Source organism: Oxyura jamaicensis (assembly GCF_011077185.1).
Source record: "Oxyura jamaicensis isolate SHBP4307 breed ruddy duck chromosome 5 unlocalized genomic scaffold, BPBGC_Ojam_1.0 oxy5_random_OJ106706, whole genome shotgun sequence".
NCBI lineage: Eukaryota > Metazoa > Chordata > Aves > Anseriformes > Anatidae > Oxyura > Oxyura jamaicensis.
The window spans coordinates 38,009-65,943 of NW_023303987.1; the positions used below are offsets into that span (position 1 = coordinate 38,009).

General features: G+C 59.2%; 1 protein-coding gene across 1 annotated transcript; it reads right to left on the reverse strand.

Annotated features, from left to right (window-relative positions):
- Window positions 1-1,948: 1,948 nt before the first annotated feature.
- On the reverse strand, window positions 1,949-27,408 carry LOC118157431 (N-acetyl-beta-glucosaminyl-glycoprotein 4-beta-N-acetylgalactosaminyltransferase 1-like). Its single transcript, XM_035311740.1, has 20 exons — window positions 27,012-27,408; window positions 16,811-16,923; window positions 14,818-14,925; window positions 14,319-14,414; window positions 13,922-14,012; window positions 13,470-13,570; window positions 12,676-12,743; window positions 12,279-12,357; window positions 10,503-10,569; window positions 8,755-8,898; window positions 8,377-8,486; window positions 7,949-8,049; window positions 7,617-7,699; window positions 5,695-6,895; window positions 4,611-4,918; window positions 4,103-4,256; window positions 3,880-3,952; window positions 3,621-3,774; window positions 3,171-3,297; window positions 1,949-2,954 (listed from the first exon to the last, which is right to left on the reverse strand). The coding sequence occupies exons 1-20, from the start codon at window positions 27,160-27,162 to the stop codon at window positions 2,840-2,842; spliced, it is 3,444 nt and encodes a 1,147-aa protein (XP_035167631.1). The 5' UTR covers window positions 27,163-27,408; the 3' UTR covers window positions 1,949-2,839.
- Between the last annotated feature and the right edge of the window lie 527 nt (window positions 27,409-27,935).

Consider the following 27,935-nt stretch of genomic DNA (forward strand, 5'->3'; position numbering starts at 1 on the left):
GACGGCACCGCAGTGCACGTGGGCCTCCCTGCCCGCAGTGTCCCTGTGACAGCGGGGACACCGAGGCACGAGGATGTTTGGGGAGGGACAGAAAAGCTGCTTGGCCACAGCTGGCCGGGAGCTGGCAGCTGACGAACACATCATCCAGCATGAGCTGTCCCTTGCCACCTGGACGAGCTGCCTGTGGGGATGCCAAAGGGTGGCTGACGCCACCAGCTCATCCCAGTGGGACCCACAGCCCCTCAAGACAGTGACAACCTGCACTGGGGACAGCCACACGTGTGTGAGACCGGCCAGCACGTACCTTGTTGGGTGGCCCTGGAGGGCCGGTGCCCTGCAGCATCCTCCCGGCCAGGCGCGCGCCCCTCCGGGTGCTTTCGGGGGAGCCGAGCACCGCGGTGCGGGGTCGGCGTTGCCGTCTGTGCTGTGGCGGGTGTGGGGCCGCGGCAGGGCCCGCCCCGGGAGCTTACCCAACCAGTCTCTTCACCGTTGTTTTGCATGTGCGCTCAAAAACCCGCTTGCCTCACAGCCAAGTTTGTGCTTTTGGGGCTCGTGACGAGGCTTCGGCTCTCGGTAGCTCTGCGACTCGCCATCAGTGGGGTTCCACGCGTCCCCCAGTCCCAGTCACCTCCACCACGGTCCCAAAAGCCCTTCTGTCCCCCACCACCGCGTCCCTTCGGCTAATGCGTCCTTCCCAATGTGGGCCATCGAACCCCCCCACCCAGCACAGGGCGCCCCTGGGTGCAACAGGGGGCTTCCGAAGAAGACAAGAGGGAGCAGAAGCAGGGGAGGGGGACACAGCTATTGGGGCAAGGAGCTCCCCCCTGCCCTAGAGGCTCCCGGGGAGCATGTTTGCATGTGTGGGATTGAGCAGGAGCCCTTTGAAGCCCAGATAAGCCGAAAGGGAGCGTTTGAAACGAGCCAAACCAGTTTCGGGGCCATCTCTCCCACCGGAGCCACGGCCCCACACCGCACTCAGTGCTCGCCAGCCCCCTTTGCCCACCACCATCCCTGTGCTCAGCCCCACGGCCGGCCCTACGGAGAGCTGCTGGGCCACAGGCTTGGGGCTGGCACTCATCTCTGTCCCCCCCCACCCCACAGGACCCAACAAGCCTGAATGCAGCACCCCCCCGGGGCAGGGCGAGCCGCTCAGCAAACGCCTCTCCCGCTTGCTCCTCAAGAAGAGGGGAACTGCCCTAGCCCCGCTGTCACCTGGGGTTCCCCTGCCCTACCAGGGCTGACACCGGAGAGGCTCAGTGTCCCAGATGGGGTGAGCGGTGACAGCGCTGGCAGCAGCAGCTCCAGCGGGAGCGCTGCCCGCTCCGACAGCTGGAATAGTTGTGCCTAAGGAAAAGTGGCTTTGGCGATCATACTGCCCACGAACTTTGGGGTCGGCGTGGCCGCCTGCCGTGCCTGGGACTTCTTAGCCCCGAGGCCACCTCCTGGTGCAGCAGGCAGAGCCCTTGCCCACAACAAAGTGTTGAAAAAGGGCTCGAAAACGAGGGCAGCTGGGTGAGGAGAGCAGCCTGTGAGCGGCCTCGCGGGGATAAAATCCTGCTGCCTGCCCTCAACCCGCAGCAGAGACTGACCCCAGCAGCAAATCCTGGAGTGACCTGAGGGACTTTTGGGGGTGTTCAGCCTCGCTGCATGACCCACACGAGGGGCAAGGATGCCCCAAGGTGTGCTTTTAGCCCCTGCTCCCACAGTGGGGTGAGCTCCCTGTGTGGGGCACGGGCGGGTGGAGCCCAGCTGTGGGGTGGAGGCTCCCCCATCTCCCTGCAAGCCCGGGCGTGCTTCAAAGGCACCCGGCTGCCTCCTCCTCCTCCCCCCTTTTTCTGCACGTTGCCACCCAAAAGAGCAAATCCTCACCCTGTACCCATCCTCCTGCTCTGCCCCACCAAGGCTCTGCCTCGAGGTGCAGGGTGACATGAGGCTGGGGGGAAGGAAATCCCAGCCAAGACATTGATTTTATTTTTTAAGAATTAAAAAAAAAAAAAAAAAAAAGCAATGAACAAACAAACAAACAAAAAACCGACAACTTCCTGAAAACAGCTTCCTACCTCATAATTTCACAGAAATTAGCTTGGAAACGTTGTTTGCTCTCCCCCGCTCCCAATACCTGCTTCGGGCTCTGCCCTTTCCCCCCCCCCCCGCAGCCCACCCTCCCGGGCCTAAGCATCACCAGCTCCTCCTGCTTGAGGGGGTCCAGGAAGGGGCTCTGCCCCTGCCCCATCCACCCACAGCAGTGGGGGCAAAGCTGAGCCCCCTTCTCCCCTCCAAGCCTGCCTCTGGGGTTCCCCCTGGGCTTGGACCCCCACCCTGAAGGTATCTGCTCCAGCAGCCCCCCGCAGAAGCTTGGCACTGGCATTTTCTGGGGGATGCAGAGTGGGCACCGCCTGCAAGCGTGGGTTCTGCGTTTTTGGGTACCGCTTATTCGGGTACCCCTTTTTGGTACCACGTTCCTGAGTACCTCTTTTTTAGGTACCTCTTTCCCACCTCCAGCATCGCCGGCGCAGCACAGCCCCAGGGCTCAGCCCAGAGGCTTCGCCCCTCCTGACAGCAGGATGCCTGTTGCCCCAGCACTAATGAGTTAATAAATTCATTTCTGACTAAGAAATTAGACCCTTAAGAAAAAAAACCACGAGCCCGTTTTTGCCCACCCCACCCCCCTTTCCCCGTGTCGCCCCCCAAAGTAACTGCGGTTCGTTTAGAGATCCTGGTGGCAGCGAGTGCCCTCCGTGCCAGCACCGGTGGCCATGGGCAGGGGTTGGGGACAGCCAGGTGGCGGTGGTGGCCGGCCTCTGGTGGGGCCTGGCAGCTGCAGGACGGGCTCAGGGCGCTAGTCCTTGGGCGGCTTCTTGCTGCGGGTGTTCCACATGCCGCGCTTGGAGTGGTAGTAGTGGTAAAAGTTCCTGAGACGTAAGCGCTCCACCTCCAGCCCGCTCTGAAGGACCCTGCAGCCGGACAGAGGGACAAACGCTCAGAGAAAAGGAGGGCACGGACACAGCTGGGGGCGCCCCAAAGCCAGGTCGTGGCCTTGGGAAGCCAAACATCCCCTCGGAGGTGGCTCGAAGGTGCAGGTGACGCAGCCTGCCCATGGGAAGGGCCCAAAGCAGAGCGGAGGCCAGCCATGCCCACGGGTTCAGGGGTCCCGGTGCCCCCATCCTCACCTGTCCAGGAGCTCCCAGTCCTCCCCGCCCCAACGGTCCCTGAACTCCTCCGTGTTCATCCCTCCGACGCGGTCGAAGTCTGACTTGTAGATGCCGAAGAGGCCAAAGCCATTGACCTCCCAGTAACCTGCGGGGGAGAGCAGCGGGACCCCCGCCCCACCAACCCATCACCCTCGGGTGCTCCCTACTGCCCGGTAAGCCCCAGCTGTGGGAGCACCCCATCCCAAGCCCCCCTTTCAGCCATCCCTTTCCACCCCGGGTCTGCCCCCATCACTGCCGCCTCCTGCTGTGGTTGGCTCACAGGGTGACACCACAGGTCTTGGAGCACCCTTGGGCTCAAAGCCCGTCTCACCAAAGCAGACCACACTCATCCTCTCGCATGACCGAGCACGGCTGTAACCCACACCCGACACCGCAGCGATCCTGGGGCACGCAGGGGGCATCGCTCACCGTTGGGCTCCCGCGGGGAGCTGCCGCAGCTCAGCCGCATGACGATGGGCGCGTAGGCCAGCTTCCCCTCCACGCAGTGCTTCCGGATGCTGTCCAGGATGTTGGCAGGGAAGTGGATGTGCAGGTCGCACAGGAACACGATGCTGTGCCCGTCCTGCAGGAGGGGACAAGACACGGCCACGAGGCTCGTGGACAAACAGCCCCAAGCCCCACCAGAAGCCACAAGCAAGGGGAGCAGTGGTTCCTACCCCCAGCTCACCTCGACCATGTCCACGCCAGCCTGCAGCCCGGCCGAGCGCTCAAAGTTGCCCATGCGCCGCAGGTACTGGTAGCTGGGGAGAGAGCCCGGGGCAGTCAGCGTTGGTGGTGGAAGGGGACACAAGAGAGAGGGACTGAGAATAGCAGCGAGGATTGGCCCTGTGAGCCTTGTGAGGACCACGGTGGGACGTGGATGGGGTTCAGGGGTCTTTGGGGTAGGTTACCGGGGCAGCTTGGCATCCTGCAGGGCTTTCTCGACATCCATGTCATCGCTGTCAAAGTCCACCAGGATGACGTTGAAGTTGGCGTCCTTCGTAGCCTCGTACAGACCGGCCATGTCCGAGATGAACTGCTGGACCCAGCGCGCTTGGTTCTTCACTGCCAGGCACAGCCACAGAAGTCTCTCAGACCTCGGGATCCCAGCAATGGAAGTCCCAAGAGCACGCCCAACCACACCAGCACCCCATCTCATGAGAGCAGACAACCTCAGCATCACTATGGACCTAGCTTCCTGAGACAGCCCTGCTCAGTGGTTGCCCAAGACCCCAGAAAAGATGCTCGGCCCTACCATAGTCATGGGGATGTCCCTACACCCCTCTGCCCAACGCAGAGCATGCTGCAAGCCACGGTTCATACCCTCTTGGCTGCCAGCACACCCTTGGGCCAGCCTGGAGGATGCAGTGGGCAGCAGGAACAAGACACCCTGAAGAGCCACGTCCTGCCGTCACCTACCAGGTACCACGAAGTGCACCATGATGTCCTGCTTCCAGCTGAGCTGCAGGGGCTGGCACAGGATGGGTTTGCCATACAAGACGCTCCAGGTGCTGGGCTGAGGCTCGGTGGCCCCCAGGGCCGGCCCCTCGGGGTTGGTCTCGGCACTGTTGTCCTGCTTGCCATGGTGCAGGAGGACATAGACGTACTCAGAGAGCCGCACCGTGCGCTGGCCCCGCTCCGCCAGCTCCAGCTCCAGCAGGTAGCGGTTCCCTCGGGCCGTGTCCCGGCGCTTCTCCACGTTGACAATCCTCAGAAGGGTGTAGATGCTGCAGGGAGAGGAGAAGCAGCTGAAGCCACCACTGCCACGAGCTCTGCGTCCCGTGCTTGAGGGGCTGGGCTGAACCTGGTATCACCTAACCACCTTCCACAACTCAGTAACGTGTCTGTCCACGTGGGAAGCAGTGGGTATTGTTTACCTGGACTTCAGCAACAAATTTGATGCTGTTTCCCACAGCCTTCTACGTGACAAACTGCCAAAACATAGACTGGATAGGTGGGCTGTAAGATGGGCCAGCAGGTTGCACTCAGAGGATGCTGAGCAATGACTTGTTAAGGCTAAAGAACCTGAGGAAAGTCTGAAGGGGTTGGGTCTGTTCACCCTGGGGAAGAAGAGGCTCGGAGGGGACCTCATCACAGTATTCCAGTTCTTGAAGGGCAGCTACGAGGAGGACCGAGGCTCTCTCTTCCCTAGGAGCCACATCAAGACAAGGTACAGCAGGCACAAGCTGCACCAGGAGAGGTTCTGTCTTGATATAAGCCAATTTTTTTTACAGTGAGAACAACCACACGCTGGAACAACCTGCCCAGGGACATGGTAGCATCCCCACCACCGGAGGTTTTCAAGATGTGACTGGAAAAGGTGTCAGGCAATCTCGTCTAGGCTCCTTTTTCCCTCCCCAGAGGTTGGGTCTGATGATCTTCCAAGGTCCCTTCCAACCTCTATGATTCTAACCCATCGTCGGGATCCCCCGGTCACAAAAAGCCAAAGGGGGCAAAACGGCAGGTCCCCCCACCTCCCGCCCGCACCCTGCTGCCTCCCTACCCGCCATTCTTCTCGTTGAGCTTCTCCATGTACTGGGCCACCACGTCGACCACCTCGCTCTCGCTCAGCTGCAGGTTGCCCGAGACGTTGCAGCGCAGGTCGTTCCAGTCGGAGCGCAGGAGCTCAAAGTCCACCGAGCTGACGCTGAACGTCCTCTGCCAGTTGATGGAGTCCTCCAGCCAGCTCTGCGGCAGCTCTGCCGTCTCGTAGCTGTAGTCCGAGACCTCCTCCTCTTCCTCTTCCTCCTGGCCCTTTCCCTCCTGCTGGGACACCGTCAGCTCCGACATCTTCAGAAAGGATGTCACCCTCGTCCCCACCTCAGAGGAGTTGTAATCGGTGGTGGCAGCCACCCTGCCCGGGGCAGCAGTCGCGTCCTCGTGGGTCTCCTGGCTGAAGATCCCCTCGGCCCCCAGTTCTTCCCATTTGTTCACCCGCTCCCACCTCCTGCTTCCCATCCACGTGCTCTTCCTCCTGGCCGTGTCTCTTTCTTTGGAGATGTTGCTCAAGAGCCAAGGCGTCCGGTGGCCAGTGACGGCTCGGAGCTTGCTGGAGGTGATGGGATGCCTCTGAGGGGTCCTGGAGTGAAGGTGCACTTTCTTCAGAGGCTTTGGGTAAAGGAAGATGCTGGGGAAGGCAGGCTCCTGGGCAGGGGTTTTGCGCTTGCCCATCTGCAGCCTGGTCACGTACACCTTCTCCTGGGTTTTCCGGTTTTTTTTGTCCTTCTTGGGCGCCACAGGCTTGTTGGGACCCGGTGTTTTGGCTCTGCCACCAAAGATGGGAACAGAGAAGTGGGGTTGGAGGCTCAGGGCCCCAGCATGCTTGGAGGATGCCAGCAGCCCTAGCTCATCTTCCTTGCCCTCGCTGGGCTCCTGGGGTAGCCACTGGAGCATCCTCCCGTTGACTCGCTCCTGCACGGGTCCCGTACCCCCATAGCCATGGGGACCCTCCAGGGTGGCTGCGGGGCTGGGGGTAGCCAGGGGCACGCTCCACCTTCCCATGCCCGCCTTGTCCTGCACCTGGTCCTGCTCGCGGCGAAAGCTGTAGTACTCCAGCTCGTCCCCATAATCCCTGGTGATCGGCAGGATCTCCTTCTTTTTGGCTCTGGTTACCAGCTCGAGGTTTTTCTTGGCTTCAGGAGGTGGGTCGGTAGGCTCAGGGCTGTCTGCTCCATCCTCCTCCTCCTCCTCGTCCTCAAGAAAATCTAGGGAGCAAAGCCAGAGGTAAATACCCGGAGGGTTCAGGCCATTCTGAGCACGATGGCTCAAGACAAGCAGGCAAAGCGTGTCTCCCTAAGGAGGATAAACCTGAAAACTGCCCCGAGGTGAGGGAGACTGAGGTGGCAGGTGCTGAGTGATGCACGCCAAGAACAGGGGTGAGAGACTCTGCTAATTAACCCCTCCAAACCTCAGCTAATTAACCCCTCCAAATCCTGGCACTACTCCCATTTCACCTGGGAGCAAACCGAGCCTGCACCAAGAGCAGGGCAGGCTCTGAAAAAAACTGGCTTCTCCCCAGGAATCCCTGCCTGCACAGGCATCCCCAAGGTCCACACCGGGCCCGGCTCGGAGACACCAAGCCGATGGTCAATCAAGCCTGGGTGACACTAATAACAGCTCGCTCGGAGAGGAGAGGCAGAGCAATCAGACAATTAAACAGCGGGCTTGCAGGACAAGAGAGGGAAAAACCACACCGGTCTCCTCTTACAGATGCTGCAGCCACAGCTGCTTTCAGCCTGGGAGATGCGGCTTCAAAAAGCGGGGAGGGTGAATCCCCGAGCCCCCAGCGGCAGCACATCACCAGAGGCATCCCAACACGCTGCCTCTCGCAGCGGGTGGGCCGGTGGGTCAGGATGCCAGGTCCTCAGCCCCATGCCAAGCTGCTGAGAGATGCCCGAAAGCTGCCAGCGGGCAGGCATGACTCACTGTCTGGGCTGAGGAAGAGAAACGCTCGCTGGCGTGGGTCCTCCTCTTCCTCATCCATCTTCATGTACTTATAAAAACCAAACCTGGGAGACGGAGATGAAAGATGAGGTCCTGCAGATAAGGGAGGGGTGCTCGCGGGCAGGCGGCCGCGTGCTGCCTCGCACACACACACACACACGGGTGCACGGGGGAACGTCCCCAGCCACAGCCCGACTCTGGGCTGGGAGCTGGGACCCCAAACCCAGCCCAAGAGCCCACGAGATGGGGTAGGAGCCAGCCTGGAGGTGGCCCTTTGCTGGGGACAGGGTTTGGGGTCGTGCCTCGGCACTTACTTCTCCAGGTAGAGCGGGGACTCCCGATAGAAGCACTTGTTCTCAGTCTCCATGTGAGTGAGGCGCGTGAAGTCGTTGGGGTACACAAACGAGAGGTAGACCTGGGGAGCCGAGCACACGGCCGTCACCCCTGCACAGGGTGGGCTCACTCTGAGGACGTGGGGGACGGGTGGGGGGCACCCCAACAGCCAGGAGACCTCAGCTCCAGCCCAGCACCACAAACACACCGTGGGGTGCTCATCTCAGGCCCCCTCGGGTCAAGAGGGGGAAGCTCAGCCTGACCCTCCAGCCGGGGATGGCTCCTGGAGTTTAACCAGGTGGACACGGCCCTGCCAAGCCAACCCCCAAAACAAGGGCAGGAGCTTTGGCAGGTGTCCCATGGGAGTGTGACCCCGTTCCTCCCGCAGGCGTCGTGGGGAGACACTTACAAATTGCAGGCCCTGGTAGCGGGCGATGGGGAAGTCCTTCACCACGTAGGTGGGGCTGTAGGCACAGGGCACCAGCACGTTCTCCACTCGGGATGGCTCTATCGCAGGGGCTGAAGAGAGGCAGCTGCAGCTCAGCCCCAGCCTGTGCTCTTCCAACCCTGCAGACCCCTCCCACGTTACAGTTTGTAGCCCAGACGGTCCCAAATCACCCCCTGTAGAGCTGTCCTTCACCCTCAAGACGGGCAGAAGGCAGGGAAGATGCTCTAGGTACTTGGGGCAGCCAGTTCCTGCCTTTTTCGTTGAATCACAGGATGGTTTGGGTTGGAAGGGACCTAAGAAGTCACAGAGCAGTGCACGGACCTGGTCCCAGGCACTTACTGAGGAAGAAGGTGTCCCTGGGGTCGGGCTTCAGCATGTCAGCCCCGTGCTCGTCCTGCTGGGCCTCCCAGAGGTAGCTCCCGCTGTGGCTGGCCAGGGACTGCGGGATGTGCTCCACGTGGTTCATCTTCAGGGACGACTCGTCTGCGGGGAGCGAGGGCAGAGGCTGGACCCCACAGGCACCCACCACAGGGCTCACCCTCCAGCCTCCGAGCACCGTCCCACCTTCCCTAGGGAGCCGGGAGCATCCCCCAGGGCGGCACGTCCCAGCCTCTGCCCCCATCCCACCTGGAGGGCTCAGGGGATTGGGGATTCCCCCTCCTGCCCCCATTTGTTCACCCAGGACACGGTGTGGGAGATGGGTCTTGGGGGAGAGGGGAGCCCTGGGGAACCCCATGACTGTGGGGGGAAGCTGGCTGAGCCCCACCAGCAGGGACACAAGGGACGTGCCCCCCCAAAAGGAGACGCGCACACACGCGTGCTCTGTGACCCCAAATTGATGGTGGTCCTTCCTGAGAACAGCACGTCCCACAGATTCCCAGCTCCTGCGGAGCCGATGAGCCTGCACCAGCGCAAAGCCAGCTCCTTCATCCTTCTCGCAGGCTTGCAGACCCTGTGACTAATCAGCCTGATAATTACTGACATCAGCTGATGACACGGAGGGACAGGGTACGGCTGATCTCAGCCGGGAGCCCCAGCTCTGATTACAGCATCGCTCGCCACAAACACAAGGGATGGCAGCACTCTGAGGCTTCAGCTCCCAAGGACACGGGAATGAAGCCACGAGCGCTGTTGCCCTTCAAGCTGCAGGTAAACACAACATGAGCTTGTTTTTGCCCTTTCTTCTATTTAAGGCTTCATGCGACACGTCGTCCTTGGCTATTAAGCAGCCCCCAGAGTGCCCAAGGGGAGGTCACCGTGCTCTGGTCACCTCGGTCCCACGCAGAGCTGCCTGTCCCTAGCACCCAAGGGCACCCTGCGAGGCAACGGGCATGTTCAGAAGCCAGCAGCACCACAACCGCAGCCTTTTGCTGTGGAGTGTGGGGAGATGAGGGACACATCGCCTCGCATCGACAGACCCAGGGCTCCCCGTACGTCCCCATGCAGCAAACTGAGGGGCTGCAGCCCCTGGCAAAGGCTGGAGCAAGGGAAGGGGAAAAGCTTTTGGAGGAACCTCAAGGAGAGGCATCTCCCACGTGGCTTGGCTTTTCCCTGGGATGCTGCTGGGCTCCAAAGGGAGCTCAGAGGCAGGAGCATGCCAGCACTGACGGACAGTGGCTGGGAAGCATTTATCTGAGCCTCATCCATCTCCTGGGCACTGGCATTGGCGGCTCAGCCCCCTCCATCCCTCTTCTCCCCACTGATCCCTGTGTGCTGCCCGTCCTGTTGCCTCACCAAAAACCTTCGAGGGCATGTTTGATGACCGGCTCTCAAGCACGGTGAGTGCAGGACCCATTTATCAAACGCTTTCTTGCTGCCAGGCCGGGAAGGGGCAGGAAGCAGAAGATCTATAGATTTAATTAACCCCCCCCTCCATCCATCCCCGCCTAGACGACAGCTCCTCATAACTCAGGGCTGGGCCGAGGAGCTGAGCTCCTTGCCGAGGAACCAGGTCTCTTTAGGAGGGTGGAGGCTGAGGTGCAGCAGCCACAGGAGCTGCGTTTCCATGGCGTGTCACCTCCAACATCCCGTTTCTGGGAGGGCCACAGAGCGATGGGGTGCCCGGGGAGATCCCGGGTGGTCCTTACCTGTGTACAGAGAGATGTAGGAGGAGTCGATCACCTCGAACTTCAAGCTGGGAAGGAAAACTCGCCACTAGGAAAAGAAGGACAGGGAGGATCAGTGGGAGGATGGGTCCTCACCCACCCTCAGCTCCCGGGAATTCTTCTGCATTGTTCCCAGCCCCAACCCTGCAGGGGTGGAAGGAGAGGTAGGGCTCTACCTCTGGACCTACACAGGTCCAGACCCATCTCCTGCCTTAACACAAGGCGGTCTGGGCTTATTCCCTGGGTGGCTGGAGAGGACAAGGCTCCCAGAGGTGAGACAGAGGGGCTCATGCTACCTCCTGGCTGTGACTGCCACATATCCCAGTTATTTGTGTTTTTTTCCAGGCCAGGCAGGACAGATCCAGCCCTGCTTCAGCAGCAGCTTCCTCACCAGCATCAACAACATCACAGGGGCAGCACAAACGTGGGCAGTGCCTTGGCAGGGCAGGGACAATGTCAAGGATCAAGACCGTGACCAAAGCCCTAAAATACACCAAGCCCCAAAACACATTCTCCTTCCTCTGTGTCTCCCCAGGGCTGCAAAATGCCGGTGGTGAGGACCACAACCCACACCAGCCACTGCAGGAAACCAGCACAGACCAAAGCGGGTCACGAAGCAACCCACTGCAAATTCCTGCTGCTTTCTTCATGACTCATTTCAGTGCAGCTTAAGCTGATTTGGGGCACTTCAAGTTTGCATTGACTTACGAGGGTCTTCCCAGCTGCCTGCACCGATGTGACTACATGTTAAAAGCATGCCTTCGGATGGATGCGAGCCTTTGTCCAGACAAGCCTTTAAGCACCCCCAGGGAGAGATGCATTAGGGTCCTTTTTGTTGTTGTTTCTTCGCAACCATCTGCGAGGCTTCCCTCCCTCCAGCAAAAAAATGCCTTCCCCCCCCCCCCATTTGTTTTTCACATCAGAAATCCAGATCTTATCAGTGCTGGATGCACTGGGACCGGAGCCCTCGGAGGGTGAGGTTGAGAGACGGGGAGGAGAGAGGCGAGGAAGGGGAGTTGTCAGCCTCTCTCCGATGCTTTGCTGGTACAAGTCTGACAGCAGTGATTAATGGCTGTTTGGGAGAAAGGAAACCCTGGCGAAAGAGCCAACATCTTCCCCTCCCAATAAAAAAAAAAAATGCCCGAGCTCTTGAGATGTACGCTTCAGGGCTGCACAGGCAAGGCAGGCAAGTTCAGATTTGAAGCTCCTGGTATCTCCGAATGGAGGGGGGGGAGAAAAAAGGGACCCAAGGTAACAAGGTGGGCTGACAGCTCGAGGTGACAGTCACAGACAGTGCTGGCTTGGACCTGTGGCTGTCCTGATCTTACCCACAGTCTGGGCTCCCCCAGAAAGGGACCCTTCCTCCTTTTCCAGCCCAATTCTCTTCTGCACAGAGCGAGAGGGAAGGGGCGGGGATGGGACTGGCTGTGCAGCGCTGGTATCTGACCACCACTGCAGCCCAGAGCAGAGTCACTCTGTTAGCATCCATTACAGGAGGTCCAGGAGCACACATGAGGGATGACGGGGTCTTTAGGTCCCTAAGGGCTATCGACACGCAAGGATCAGACAAGCTGGGAGAAAAGCATGCTGTGTAGGAACCTCCCAGGTGAGCGAGTCCCAGCTCTGCTCCTAACCAAGGGGAAATCCTGGCTTTGCTTAGGGATAAAGCACTTGAAGGCACGCCAAAAGCCCCATTAATGGCTTTGACAACACAATGAAATAAACCTGGGAGGAGGAGCACAGGGAGCATTTACTCACCCCAACCTCCACGTGGTCCGAACCCCGGTCGTCTTGCTTATGGAGCAGCTCGAAGTAGTAGCGCCTGGACGACATGAGGCTGCGTAAGAAGAGAAAAGGCTGCTTAGGAAATATGCTGCTACTGCTTCCAGCGTGATGGGGAGCCCCTGGACCCTCGGGGCCAGAGGAGCTCTTTGGACACTGCCTCTGCCTTGCTCACGTGTGGCTAAACTTTTTGGGGTGGGGAGAAAGGCACCGTGAGCAGGATATCTGTTGCCCAACTCGACTGTGGAGAAACCTTATAAGAACTCCTGGTCCCCACCTCATAGTGCCCAACACCTCTGAGCCCCAGGATAGTGTTGTTTTTTTGGGGGTTGGCTGTGGAGGAAGAGCTGGTCAGGGTCAGGGTGCAGCTTACCGCAGAGGCTTGGAGACCTGCGAGCTGAACTTGGTGAACTCCCCCGGGGCCGTCCACTCGGTGCCCAGCTGGGGGAGGAAAACGGAGCGTGTGAGAACGGCTGGGCCAAGCAGGCACGGGCCCAGATTCAGACAGGCAGCAAGGAGCAATCCTCCGCCTCCACCAGGCACTGTGCCACGCTGCAGAAAAGCTCCTGAGGCAGGAGGACAGAGGGCTCGACCCCAGGGTCCCATTTTCCCCCCGGCACGTGGCACTCCTGGCACAGGAGCTTGCCATCAGCCATGATCAGCAAGATCCCAAAAGCACGCAGGTGTGAGGACAGACCACAGGGTGTCCAGTTTACCAAGAAAATCCAGGAGCAGACAATCCCCTATCCTGGGACATGAGCTTTGGTAGCTACAACTAAGATGTGACCAAGGAGCAGATGCTCCTTCAGAAGCCAAATTGAGCCTGGCCAGGGGCAGAGATGGGAGGTCTGGCCTGGCTGAGACGGCCTGGCATTTCCCAGGAGGATGAAGCAGCAGGAGAAGCCGCCTCTGGCAAAGTCACCCACAGACTCTGCTCGCTCCTTTTAAGAGCTGCTGCAGCAGAGGGGCTCATCGAAGGGAGATTTTGTGGTGGGGACGGTGCCTATGCGTTTGAGACACCGTTAACTGAGTACTGGGGATCCCCACAGCGCAGTCAGGCAGGATATTAGCATGCTGGAAATGAGAGGCACCCCAAGGGAGGAGATGCCCTCAGCAGGAGCTGGAATATCCCTAGTGTGAGCTAACCCCGAGGATGACGGTGCGTACCTTGCCCACAAAAGCAGCCAGCCGGGAGTTGGATGGGCTCTCGTCAGAGCTGAGCCAGAACTCCGAGTTGTCATCTGATGCCACAGAAAACTGGAAATCCCCTGGGGAGAGCAGAGGAGAGGGTCACCACGGAGGGATACAGCAGTCCTGGCGGCCTGGGCTGGGTGGCTGAAGGAGACAGCTTCTCCTTGTGACCCAGGGAAACAGAGGGATGGATGGGCAGAGGCAACAGGCTGCCCCAGACCCCACGCTGTGCTCTCCTGGGTGGGACCAGGGCTTTGTCTCCATTCAAAACAACCACAGAAAAAGATCTTTGTCCCAAAGGGGCAAGCCAGGGGATTTGGAACTGTCTTCTGTCCTCTCCTTCTGTCCTTATGTGGTCCAAGAAGGGGGCAGGAGGCAGCTTCTCCACATCGCAGCAGGGGGAGAAGAGGCCGAGCTCCATCACTCACCATCCTTGAAAGGGTGGATGTAGCCAAAAATCCTCAGCCCGTAGTTCTTCCACTTGGGCGACACGGCCAGCTTCTTTACTGTGGTGCGGGTCTGGGGACGCAAAAGCACCCACGGTTCATGCCTTGCACCAACACCACCCGCCCCTTGTCCTCCTGGGGTCTCATATCCCTAAAACCAGAGGGGACACGGCGGTCCCATCGCCACCCAGATCCCTCCATCTTGGCTCTGGAGCTCGGCTGGCTCCAACGGGAACGACCTGCCTGAACAGGACCCAAAACCTGCAAGCTAAGGTCTCGGGGAAGGGCCAAGCTCACAGCAAGGGGAGATGAAGCAGCAGCCAGAGAGGGATGAGCAACCCCCCCCCCACACACACACACCCTTGGGTCTGGGACTCACGTGGGGAAAGAGCGGAAAATGGAGGTTCTTCCTCAGGTGTCTCACAGCTCCTCCGCACCAGTCCTCGAAGACGTGCAGGTTTGCCTTCCCTTTGTACTGCGGGAGGAGAGTGCCAGGGAAGAGGGGGGGAGGTAAGCGGGGCACCTCCCCTGGACAGCATCAGGGAAGGCTGAAATGTGGACGCCCAAGGGCCATCGCCCACGCTAACAACCAAGAGAAAGGCTGATCCCCATCCCTGTGCCAGCCCTGTGGTCACAGCGCCAAATCCCAGCAGATAATCCTCCTCCTGCTGCTGCTGCGAGGGCCTCCTTTGGCTCCCAGGCAGGCTCATACAAGGGCTGATTCCCTTATGGGTATGGCAGCAAAAGCCCAGCCCCGTCATCACCCATCCCACTGGCACCACAAGGCTGGGTGGAGGGGACCACGCGATGCTCCCACATCCCTGGACAGCAGGGTTGTGGCTGTGCTTCCCCTCCACCACCACCTCCTGCTCGCATACCTGTTCATCCCAGGGCAAAGCCTGCTTGGTCAGGTTGAGTTTGGGGTGCCTGGTGGCTCGGTCGGACCACGAGCCCCTGGAAAGCCAGCCATCCAAATCCTGTCCGTCCTGCCAAGGAAGCAGGAGAGGGAGGTGAGAGATGCAAGGCATTGGGGCCAGCCTGCTGCAGAAGACCCCCCTACACATAAATGTCTCATTTGGGATGTCAAGTGTTTCCAAACCAAGGGGGAAAGCTTTCCGGGATAAATGCAAAGGAAAGCAGGGCACCCCAGCACAGAAAAATATTGGCAAGGTGTCCCAGGGAGCAGAGCTTCAAAAACGTTCCAGCTAAACTCATTTCCCATCCTCTGTCAAAATTGCTCCTGCTCCTAAACAGCACGCTTTCTGCTCATCCAAAACACTTGGCCGGTCCTACAGGCTCCTGGAAAGGGAGCATTTGGGGCTTTGTTTCCAACAGAGCAGAAGCCTGGGCAATAACGCAACCTGTGCGTCTGCGCCTCCCTGCTCCCCTCTTCCTTTAAGGGGGATTAGGTGAATCCCATCACTCGCATCTCATAATTTAGAAGGGATTAGGGGAACAGCTACTTGCCGAAAAAGTGGCACAGAGCAGCCGTGTGCTTTTGGAGCTTCCCCTGCACTAACACCGGCAGAGGCCAGAGCAAGCAGGTGAGCCCAAGACAAGGAAGGATGGGAAGGGATGAGCGACATGGGGTCGAAACGTCACCCTTCAGCCCCTGGGCCCTCCGAGCCAGGACACGCTGTGTGGTCACTCCGAGGCTGCCTGACCCCAGATGACTCACAGTCCCCCGTGGACTTGGACGGGGAAGGAAAGACAGTGCCATCCCCCCAAAAAGAGGAGCCAAGCGTCCCCAAAAGCAGCAGCGAGCCCGCTGCAGAACCGCAGTGTCGGCAAAGCCCAGCCCGTTAAGATGTGCAGCGCCAAGGAAATAATTAGCAAACTTTGCCTAAATGAGCTCATTACCATCCCGGAGGAGGGGAGCGATGCCCTTGGAAGGCATTATTAGGGAGGAGGCGTAATTGTGCTCCCTGGGAAAGCCAGGATGCAATTACAGAGCAGCCTCACCAGAACACCCCAGCATCGGGGCCAGGCTGCCCTGCACGCGAGGACAAGGAAAACAGCAAAATAAATAAATAAATAAAAGACCAAAACTAAAGGATCGGTGGTGCCAACAGCAAGATCCACACTGAAGCCTGGCACACGCTTGGAGTGCAGTGGGAGTAAAGTTTCCCATCTTTGTTTTTAAGCTGCAGCTGTTGCTCTGGATTCAGGGAGCCTCTTGGATGCCTCTCCAGGCAGCCAACCTGCTCCGAAGCATCTTTGCCACGCAGCGAAGGGCTGCTCTTTTGGTAAGCAACAGGGCTTGCTGTCCCCATCCCAAGAGCCACAACAGGACCAGGGCTGCCCGCCTGGGGCCCCCGAGCAGGAGGAAGGCAGGCAGGAGGCTGAGCAGTGTGACAAGAAGGCAGCAGCAGGCAGAGAGCATCCTCCAGGGGGGAGAAACGCAGGGAGAGCCTGCAGCGAGAGGAGGGGAGGGATGCTGGCATCTCCTCCAAGGGCCCTTGCGATGGCAGGTGCAGAGTGAAAAGCACTGGGGGGAGCACGGCTCACTGTCACCATTCTCACTGTCAGTTCCCACTGACAGGAAGCATAACCCTCATTCTTAAAAAAGGGAAAGAAGGAAGACCCAGTGAGCTACAGGACCGCCAGGCTCACCCTCTGTGCCTGGCAAGATCATGGAGAAGATCCTCCTGGAAACTACGCTAAGGAACAGGGAAAATAAGGAGATGACAGCCCACGTGGCTTCACTAAGGGCAGATCATGCCTGACAAAGCTGGTGTCCTCTCCATCCTCAGGCCCACTCCAGACTCAGAGCCCCCTGCTCTACTTGGCCAGGTGTTGAGCCGGGGACTCGGGCCAGGGATCTCGGCTGGTCCCACCCCACCTCAGACACGTTATGGCTCCCGTTACCACCTGCTCCTCCTCGCGGCTCTCGCTGGAGTCCTCGGCCTTCCCCCGCCGTGCCGATGCCTGGGGCGATGCCGGCCGCCTGCCGGGGTCCGTCACCTCGCCCAGCCGCTCACCATCTGCAACACCAACAGGGAACCGGTGAGCGGGACCACGGCCACCCCCTCATCACAGATCCCTCTGGCATCCTTCGCCCTGAGAGGCTGTGGATGCCCCATCCCATCCCTGCAGGTGCTCATGGACAGGTTGGACAAGGCCCTGGGCAACCTGATCTAGTGGGTGGCATCCCTCTGCCCACGGCAGGGGGTTGGAACTGGGTGATCTTTGGGGTCCCTTCCAACCAGAGCCATTCTACGACCCCATCACCACAAGATGCTCCTGGGCCTTTCCTGGAGCCACCTCCTGGTCCCGGGGCAGGGATGGACGGGGTGACAGTGAGGCAGGTTCTGGCTGCAATTCCCTTTGTTGCATTTGTCCTAAGCAGCTTGCGGTGGCTCGCCAGCATCAGGTTTAATTACTCCTCTCACAGCCCTTTGACGTAAGAGACGGGATAAGCTCCCGCAGGACCTCGGCTGTCTGTCCAGCGCTGGGGACAGCGCTGAGCTCTGCCATGAATTAAACTCAATCCAAGCATGGCGTGGAAACTAAAATCGCAGAATATCCTGAGGTGGAAGGTACCCACGAGGATCGTCAAGGCCAAACCCTGACTCCACACAAGGCAACCAAAGAGTCAAGCCATCTAGGAGCACTGCCCGAATGCTTCTTGAACACCAGCACGCCCGGGGCCTCGACCACGTCCATGGTCCACTCTCTCAGTGAAGACCCTTTTCCTAATACCCAATCGAAACCTCCTCTGATGTAGCTTCAAGCAATCCCCTCGCATCCCACCACCAGAGAAAAGAGGTCAGCGCCCTCTGACATGGCGAGCAGCCAGGGGGTCTCCTCTTCTCCAAGCTGAACCAAACAAGCATCCTCAGCTGCTCCTTGTAAGCCGTGCCCTCTGGGCCTTTCACCACCTCTGCTGCCCTCCTTTGGGCACTCTGATATTTTTATACCCTTCTCACATCATGGAGCCCCAAACTTCACGCAGCCTGTACGTGAATCCTGGGTGGGATGCTCCCATCTACCCAGCTCTCTCTGTAGGGCCTCCCTACCCTCAAGGGAACCAACAGCTCTTCTTAATTTAGCATCATCTGCAAATTTACTTAGTTTAGGACTCAACCCACGTCCCAGAGCTCTGATGTAACCAGAGAGAAACCAGCCCAGCCTGCCCCATGGGCTGTGCATGGGACAAGGACAGGTCCCAGCCCTCCTCCCGCTGGTCCCCAGCTGTCCTGGGGCATCCCACACCTCTGAGCTCACCATGCTGACCCCCTTTCCCCCCCAAAAAAGTCTCTCCAAATATATCTTCCTGCCCACCAACACCAAGCTAAAGGGGAAGAAGGGATCCTACACCCACTGAGGGAGCTCGGGGACCCACTGCAGATGGCTTCGTTACTGGGTGCTGAGATAATTAGTGCCAGCCTACAGGCTCCCCTCTGCAGCTTGCACTGATCTTCCTCGGCTGCCAGGGAGGGTTCGCATTAAAACGCCCTCGCTTCGCAGTGTGAAAATAATCTGCTTCCCCCAGAATAACAGAGCAGACTTGAAAACTGCATTAGCTATCTCTGGGAGGGGCGGCAAACCCCCTTCGCTCACCACAACAGATGGATGCCTGCAAAACTTTTAAACAAGCATGGAGGACCCCGAAACCAGCACGGCAGCCCCCCTGATGACCACAGTGGGGTCCCCCCCTTACCAACCACCCCGCACCCCAGTGAGAAACCCCCTGCGGGAGCCCAAAATGCCACGAGCAGTGACGGGTCCCCACGGACAGCAGGAGGAGTGGGGCAGGGGGCACCGAGATGCCCCCCACTCTCCATCCCCTCGTCTGGCAGCCCTGGGGGGCTCGTCCCTACCCGATGCCATTAGCATTCAGGCGGCCGCGCAGCCCACGTCTCCTTGGAGATGGCGGCACAAATCCCGTCCCCAGCGCAGCGCGGGAACAGGAAATTAAGCTCTAAAGCCCCCTTATTCTGCTCTCAGCCATTATTCAGCCCTGGCAGCCTTGGCTTTCTCCTGGCAGCTCCCTGCCTCCCTCCCACGTCTTTAGACATACATCATTCCTCCCGCGACCCCATCGAGGCTGAGATGGGGAGCGTCGCGGGGGGAAACGTGACCGGCTCCAGCTCTGCAGACCCTCCCCGTTCCCATACATCCTCTCTGGGAAGACCTGAGCCAGCAGCATCCCAGGCCACAGGACACGGAGGCATGTGGCTGTGCCCTTCCGTTCGCTGCACGGATGCTGCCCCCAGTTTTGGGTCTGGTATACAGGGTATTGGGGAAATTGGAGCAAGGTTAGCAGAAATGCACGCAGTGAAAGAGGAGTCACCACATGGAGGCAGGCACCTGCCTCTACCCCACGCAAAGCAGAGTCTGATATGCAAAAATTCAATTTTGGCCATGCAAAACCAGCCAGGGTGAGGTCGTCACCTCTCCCAGCAAGACAGCCGTGGAGCAGGAGGTGCCACTGCCCCTACATCCCCCAGCCTTACGGTCCTCTATGGGAACACCACAGCAAGAGATGTTCTTGCCAATGAATTCACTCATATCCCAGCCCTGCCACTACAGATTCATTAGGGCTGGGTTAATTGTGCCTGCGTGCTTTCAGCAAAACCCTCTCTTCTCAGCAGGGATAGGGAGGCAAGCGTGTGCTCGGAGAGGTGGCCGCATCCCAGGAGGAGGAAAAGCGCCAGCAAAGCCATGTAAAAAGGTTTCCGTGACAATGTTTGTTCTTCTGCAATTCAAATACTGGGTAGGAAAGTCAAGGACAGGCTTTGGCCCAAAAAAGAAGTGCTAATCAGCCTGGCTGCAGCATGTGGGAGCTGAAAATGAGCACCCCCCCTTGAGAAAGGGAGGGAAAGGCCAGCACCTCGTACCGGCCAGCATCGGGTTGGGAAGGAAAAGGCAGCCCGAGATGAAGCCCATCAGCACTGGAGCGAAGGTCTGTCCCCGGTGGACGAGCCAGACCTCTGGTTTTCCACGACCGCAGCCACACAAACCCGCTCCGTGCCGCTCCGGCCAGCCGGGACCGCGGCGCACAGAGGCCCTTTCAGGCTGCAAATTCCTGCCTTCCTCTTCCCCTCCTGCTCCGCCGGCGGCACGCGGCTGGCTCGCCCCGAACACAGCCCCTTTCTTCAGGCAGGCTCCGGAGCTGGGATTTCTCCTGCCGCCTTGGTTCGAGGCCAACTCTGCCAGCTCGGGGGGAGATGCCCTTCGGTGATGCTTCCTCCCTAATCGTTCCCAAGGCGGTGCTGAGAGCTCGCTCCGCTCTTGCCCACCCAGAGGAGTCCCCGGGGATAAATGCAAAGCCAGCAAGGCGAGCTCCCTATCCCCAAACCCAGCAAGCCAAACTCCCCGTACCCCCCCTCCAGCTCTTCCCGTGTCCGTCACCCAGATGGGAGATGCTGAAAAGGGTTCGCAACCAGGCACACGCCACCCCACTGGATGTAAAATCAGGGATGGATGTAAAACCCTCCCCACCTCCTCTCCAGCCCCAGCCAGGCTCGTGCAAGCCGTCTCCCTCCTCCCAGTGCCCTGCTGTCATTATCAGCATCCCCAGGCAACGCCACGAAAGAACAGAAGAGCAGCCCTGGCCTCCAAAGCAGAGGGTGCTGGAAGCCCAGCCCCGAAGAGGGGACAAAGGCACTGGCGAGCCTCATTGTTCGGCTGCTGGCCCCACTCCGCAGCAAAGCCCAGAGGCAGCAGCGAGGATAAAAGGCTCCTAGGAGATGCTGCTGTATGGGGAGGAGCAGCGCCTCTCCTCTCCCTTCCCCACAGCAAACCCAGACAGGGCACTGCTAGCAAGATGAAAAGCGATGCACCCCAGCACCAAACTTCCAAGCACATCAACCAGGTGGGATTTGGGGCACAAATGGGTGATTTGCCATCACGTTCCCCCCAAGCCTTTGCCTGGTTGCTCCTCTCGCTGCTCGACCTCTCCTAGCAAGGTGCTGGTGAAGATGCAGTTGAGGTGTTTGGGGCCAGGGAGAGCTGGGAAACAAGGACAGTCAAGCAAGATATTGAATTTGCACTGAAGCCCCCCCAAAATCTTGTGCTAAAAACAGAGCACAATTTGTAAATGCCACCACAGAGCCTCCAGGGTTTGGTTTCCCAGGCTGCACAGCACCTACAGGGGGGCACAGGGGGATTTGGGGTTTGGTTGCCCCCCAGAAAGCCAGCAGCACTAGCGGTGGAGGCTGCTGCAGGATGTTTCAGCTGCCCCGATGAGCAAACCATGAGCAGAGCGATGCAAACGGGGATGGAGAGATGTTGCTGGGTGCTCCCAACCGAGAAATCTCCCCAAAGGCAAGCATCTGCTCTTGTCTTCCTCTTTCTGCCGAACTGGAGATGCTAAAGCAAGCTGGATCTTGCTCCAGGCCAACCACCAGCAGCCCCTCCGCCATCTGCCCCCGAAATATCGGCAGACCAGGCTGCACCAGTTGCAAAACCATCCCGGTGTCTTCAGACCTGCATCCTTACAGCCCGACCCTCCTGGCAAAGAGATGCACAGGGGCAGCAGCTCAACTCACGCACAAAAACGTGTGGAACATCAGGATGGAGATGTAACAACCCCATCAAAGCCCAGCCCTGCGGTCTAACCAAGGCTACAGATGGAGTTTTACTGCTTACAGAAACCCAAGCCCTGGGTTTGCTGCTCCTTGGCATCCCAAAGCTGCTCCCAGCACACCGGTGATGGGGTGAGATGCAGGAGCATCTGCTGAGGGCCAGGTTTTGGATACACTCAGTACCTGACCTCCCATCTTTTGAGGCTGAAACCCCTCGATGAGATCTGCGCACATCCTTTTCTCCTCCAGAGGCTCTGTGCTGACCTCAGGATTTTTGGGGTGCTTTTGAGCTCCCCGAGCTCAGGAAGGGACAGGCACAAAGCTCTCCCAGCCCCGTCACCCCTCTCCAGAGGGAGCCTGGCCGCCCCGAGGTGCCATCCCAGCGGATAATTGCCGACAGCTCGGTGCTCACTGCCGTCATGCAGCCTCTGAGTCAGCAGCCAGCAGCGCGAACTTCCCCCGCCGACGGGCTGCCGAGCAGTTACAATCGGGGGTCAATACTGCAAACACCTCCCAAGGCCACAAAAAACATCAGTGCATCTGTCCACCAGGTCGGGACGAGGCAGGGGACCACATGTGGCATCCCGAGGAGGGACACGGACCAGTGGCCGGGCGGGGATATTTCCCCTGACACCGCTGCTCCCGGGGGCTTTGCTCGTGCCACGAGAGATTGTAAGGGGCTGGACCTGCACCACCTTCCTCTGCTGATCGGTGGCTTCCTGGAGCCCGCCAGACTCCAAAACATCAACGCCTCAAACAGGCAGCCCCACATCCCCCTGCTTGGCCCCAAATCCTTCTGGGCACCCAGAGCTCCCCAGCTCCCACCTCCCTGCACCCCTGTCGGTCTCCAGCCTCCCGTTTCATTTCGTTTGGCCAGCGCCTGTGTTATGTCCTCCCCCAGGAACTTCCAGCAGCCTTGGGTGCTTTTGAACCTTTCCTTTGTTTTTAAATTAAATTTGAGAGGGCACAGAGGGGGCTGCCAGGCTGGTGGCCAGGCTGGGGACACAGTGGCTTCCCCACATCCCGCAGCGGGGCTGGGGGCAGACACAGAGGAGATGGATGGTGACCCCTGCATCGCCAGCCCCACAGCAAAAGGAGACTTCAAACGAAGCCCAGAGGTGAACAAAACAGCAAGAAATTCATTTTTAGCAAAAGCCCACATTAAAGAGACTGAGAAGTATTTTTTATTGCAGTTCTTTAAGTTCTTTTTTTTCCTCCAGTTTTTTTAAAAGGACTCAAGCTGTTGGAAGAGGTGATGCACCTCCCCTGCTGTGCAAAGCGGTGCTGGGGAGGACCAGGACTCTGCAGAGCTACAGGGATTCTCCAACAGTGCTCCAGCACCCGCTGCATCACGTCCCAACCCAGCTGGGCACCAGGCACCAGTTCCTCCCCCCCCTCATTTGGGGTCTCACCTGCTAAGGGTACCCGCACCGGGGACCCTTTGGAGGATATCCTTTATATATATATATATATCTCCTTTAAAGGATCCTTTAGTGGATAAAAGGCACCCTAAAGGAGCATCACCAGTCACAGCTCAGGATGCAGAGGGGATGCTGAGCCCCCTGTCCCTGACAGCTTTGGGGTTTCTGCTGAGGCAAGAGCCATAAACATGAGCTCTTGGGCCCCTCCCAGACATCACAAAGGGGAAGCAAGAGGACAGTTTGGATAAATTAGGTGCAGCCCATCATTTCACTTAATTACCAAGCCTTGCAGTCATCCCCACCCCGTTTTAAGGAGCAGCTCAGCGCTCACCCAGGGCAGAGATGCCAGGACGGCTCAGAGCCGCGCTGCCACGTTTCCGAGCCACACGCCAGCTCGTCTTCCAGCCCCAAAGCCCCGAGACAGCCCCGGTCTCCCAAGGACAGGGCTCACTTGTCTGCCTGCCTCTTCCTCCTCCCCTTGCAGCAGCTCTTGGCAGGACAGGAGTGGTTACAAAGAGCCGATTCAGGGCAGTGGGGCCGCGATGAGGAGGGAAAGGGCTCCATGGGGGAGGCCCAGGGGATAACACGGAGGGGAAGACAGCGGCTCTGGGGACAGCAGCTGCCATCCGCAGCGCTCAGCCTCCCCGCAAGCACCGCTGCCCTTCCGCAAGGGCGACCGAGCCTTTTCAAAGGGCTCTTTCTAATCCTCTCCCCTACCTGCACCTCTGAAGAAAGGAATAAAGCCGCCCAGCTTCACAAGCGTGCCAGCTTTCCAATTAAAAAAAAAAAAGCACATGAACCAAGGAGATGTGCTCGGGACGCTGCACGTCAGCCCAAATTCACTCCTTCCTGCTGTCCCTAGGGGAACAGCCGAGGACGGGACACAGGGTGCGCAGGCAGTGATGCCGACAGCTCCTCCCGGAGACGTGCCGTGCTCCCCGCTTCAGCGTTTTGGATGGAGGTGGGAATTGCTCCAGCATCCAGCAGGGTCCGAGAAGGTTCAGGGCAGCTTGGCAGCTCGTGAGGTTCAGCAAGGCCAAGTGCAAGGTCCCGCAGCACTGCACCCAGCCCTTGCCAGCACAAGAGGGATGGAGTTTTCAGAGCAAGCTGGAACACCTCCTCGATGAAAAGGGGCTGAGAGAGCCGGGCATGCTCAGCCTGGTAAAGGGAAGGCTCCGGGGAGACCTCATTGCAGCCTTTCCATACTTAAAGGGGGCTCTTAAGAAAGATGGATAGGATGAGGGTTTTAAATTGTAGATTTAGATTGGAGGTAAGAAAGAAATCCTTCACTCTGAGGGTGGTGAGGCACTGAGCAGGCTGTCCCGAGGAGTTTTAGGTGCCCCATCGTTGGAAGAGCTCAAAGCTGGGTTGGACAGGGCTGCGGGCAACCTGGTCTGGTGGAAGGTGTCCCTGCCTACAGCGTGGGGGCTGGACTAGCAGGTCTTTAAGGTCCCTTCCAGCCCAAAACACTGCGATTTATGATCTCAGCACCCCCCAAACCAGCACCGCCTCTGCTCACAGCATTTTAGGGAGTTCTCCGGGCCACCCCGCATGCCAGCAGCTCTCCACACACACACACAGCAGCCAGCATCTCACCCCACAAAAAGCCTTGCTAGGTTTTGCTCCCTGTTTTGGCTTTGGATAGAGCCATCACCCTCCTCCAACAAACATCCCACACCTGTTGCAGGACCCTTCTGAAATCAGGACCCCAGCACATCTGCTGCTCCTTCAGCACCAGCAAGAGCCCTGTGTGTGCAGTCGCTGCTCCAGCGAGGTGGCAGCCAGGGAGCAGGACCAGCCAAGCACCCCTGCTAAGAGCTATTTTAAATGTCTACTGTAATTTTTTTTTGTCTGTTCTTCCCCTTTTTTCATTTTTTTTCCTTTCCACCTGGCATGCAAGCATTTCCACCCTATTGACTCGGTGCGGTTTCCAGCCGGGAGAACACTGTAATGGTCTCATTATTTCAGATGAGGAATCTGTGTGTTAAATTAGGCAGAGAAGGGTAATTATCTACTTGTGGGAGATAAGGAGAAGGGGGGTATTTTTTATCAGGGACATGATGCCAGCATGGTTCCCAGCTAAGTCCCCAACCACGCTACCCCAGCTCCTTGTGTGAGTGCCTGCCAGGCCACTGGACCCCACAAACCTCCCAAAACCGCCCCCTCTCATGCACAGACCCCCTCCATGCACACCTCTTGGCCTGGCCCACCCCTGCCTTGCCCCCAACAGAGGTGCCAGGAAGACTCAGGCCCCGCACCTTCAGCTTCCAGAAAGCCCGTGGGCTCGGTGCCACTTGCCTTACCAAGTAATTAACCCTTCCAAGCACCTCCTGCTGGCTGACACAAGCCAGGCAGCATCCTCTGAGCCAGGCTGAGAGGTCTTGGACACACTTTGGTTCTCTCAGGCACAGCTCCCCAGCCACCTCTCCCACTCCAGGGACAAGCGTCCCCCAAATCCCCAAGGGCTCTGGGGCTGGCGACACCTCTAAGCTTAGAACAGGTACCAACCATGCCAAAAGCTGTTTTTCCCCCAGCTTTCAGGCAGCCACATCCCCAGATGCTGGGTCTGAATCTCCACCACGTACGCCACGGCATGGAACAAGCCCACAGCCCAGCAGAAAGCACCAGAGCACCATCCTCACCCAGCACCTCCAAACCCATTTCTCCTTACATGGCCCTACGAGCGTTCCCCCCGCTGCAGTCCCCAGGCTCTTTTTCCCCCACCTTTCTCCCCCAAAATGAGGATCCCACCGGCAGCTCGTCTTTTCAGCTGCAGCATGACCGCAGGGCTTTCTGCCAGGAGCCAGAGCACGGCGATGCATCTCGCTGGTACAGCAAACAGCATCCCCTCACCCCCCGAGCACCATAACGGACCAGCTGGGATGCAGGGGAGAGCAGGAGCAGGCACCCACCGGGTTCAGCACCCTAAAACACAGCCAGGGAACGTGCTTTTGCTCTGAGCATCCTCCTCAGAGAGAAGGGAAACCTCACCCAGAGGGACTACAATGGACAGACAGCTGGGCTTGCCATCCCGCACCATCTGCCAGTCCCAAAAGAGGACTTTTTCTGCCCTAAAAGATATCGGGCAGCCTCTTTGGGGTTAGACTTCTGTAATTTGGGGGTTTCCCAATAAGCATGATCCTGCAGCGGAAAAAAAGAAAACAAGCAGCGCGCCCTGCAAGTGCTCCTCAGAGATGATGCCCAAGCACATCTCATTTCCTGCTCCTCTTATTGGCGTTACCCTGATTGCACCGGTGGGGCTTGAAAATCTGCAGGATCATGCTGCTCCTGCGGTCGGAAACTTTGGGGTTAGCAGCTGAGAGACTTCACCAGCCTTAACCTGCTCAGAAGAGTCGTTTCTCCCCCCTACAAGCACCAACTCCTTATTCCTTTCCCATGATTTTAGGGCACAAAGCACTAAAAAATAAAAAAGATGGGAGACAGGTTCTCCCTGCAAGCCCATCGGAAACGTTTCAAACTCAAGTTTCAGCCCACCTGGCAAATATTTTGTGCACTTTCACACCAGGCAAACAGCCCAACGAGGCCTGCAAGGCAGAAAGCCGGGGATCCATCAGCATGAAGCCCCTCGCCTGGCCGCTCCCCTGGGGCTAAGCTTTTGGGGGAGCACAGCACCAGGCCCTCAGGGCTGGCCGTGCTGCAGCCTCCCACATCCCTTCCCAGGTGGAAGGGGGGTTTGGGGGTTTCTGGGGGGGTCCCCATGGAGGGGATAGAGATGCTTCGGGGCCAGGGACCTGCACCGCCGCCTGGGTGCCCCCGGGTTTATGGACGGCTTTCTTTTGTTAGCACGGAGAAGAAGCAAACGGCTGGGAAAAGAGGTGTGAAACCCTCAAAAGGAAATAAAGGAGTAACAAAATTTAATAATGATAATAATAAATAATAATGATAAAAAGATAAATAATAACAATAAATAATAATAATAGCCCCGAGGGCTTCTCGGCTCCCTCCCGAGGGCGTGGGGCTATGGATGGAGGTGACACCGCCTGTAGGGGAAATGTGGGATGGATGGGGCAAGGGCGGAGATACCGGGAGGAGGAATCAACGCCCACCGGGGGGTCCCAGTGATCCCAAGGGAGGGGTCCCGGGAGACGGGGGGGTTACCTCTGCCGTAGGCGAAGGGGATGCGTAGGGCCCGCCCCTGGCGCACCAGGCTGATGTGGAGGTAGGTGAACCAGACGGCGAAGGTGAGTAGCGCCAGCAGCAGCAGCAGCTTCAGCTGCTTGCGGATCTTCTTCACCGGGAGCCGCGGCATCACCGCCCGCCGCCGCCGCCGCTGCCGCCCCCCCTCCTCCTCCTTCTCCTCCTCCTCCCACCGGTGTCGCCCCCCCGCCAGCCGCCCACCTCCCCCAGCCCCCCGCCGCCGCCTAGCCCCGGCCCCTCGGGCCCCCGGCCGCCACTAGGGGCCGGCAGCGGGGCAGGGGCGGCGGCGGCGGGGCTCGGCAGCCCCCGGCCCCCCGGAGCATCTCCGCCGCCCCGTGGCGCCGGGACCGGCGGGCGGGGGATGAATGGGGCGGCCGTGGGAACGCTGGGAGGGGGCGCCGCGGATGAGCGACGGCGCCGCCGGCCAATCGCAGCCCACGCGGCCCGCGGCTCGGCCAATGGGCGAGGAGATGGGGCGGGGGGTGGGGGGCCCGGGGAGAGGCCATGGGGGGACGGGGGGAGGCGGCTTAGCCGTGCCTGGCCCTGGCACCGCGCGGGGAGGGGGGGGGGGGGCGATAGTGGGAAAGGGAGACGGAGCTGAGGGGAGTTGGGGATCGGGATGGGGGCTGCGGCTGGACGGACGGACCCCCGGGGGTCGCGGATCCCCCCCCGCCGTGGGGTGGTACGGCCTGCGCGGTCTGCGGAGGGGCGGGGGCGGGGGAAGGAATAGTGGGATGGCCGGGACACAGGCACCAGCCCCAGCCCGCCCGCATCTCATTCCATCTCTGTCCCCATCCCATTCCCGTCCCCATCCCCATCCCATCCCCATCTGCGTCCATCTCTGTTCCCATCCCCATCCTTGTCCCAGCCCCAGCCCCGCGCGGT

Bases quoted from the DNA above. Each gene is read 5' to 3' on its own strand.
- LOC118157431 (XM_035311740.1), bottom strand. From the start codon at position 27,162: ATGCCGCGGCTCCCGGTGAAGAAGATCCGCAAGCAGCTGAAGCTGCTG. The intron at 14,926-16,810 runs GTGGTAACGGGA...CTTCCTTGGCAG, and splicing joins AGAGCCGCGAGGAGGAGCAG to GACGGACAGGATTTGGATGG. The intron at 3,775-3,879 runs GTGAGCTGGGGG...CCCCTCCTGCAG, and splicing joins CTGGCGTGGACATGGTCGAG to GACGGGCACAGCATCGTGTT.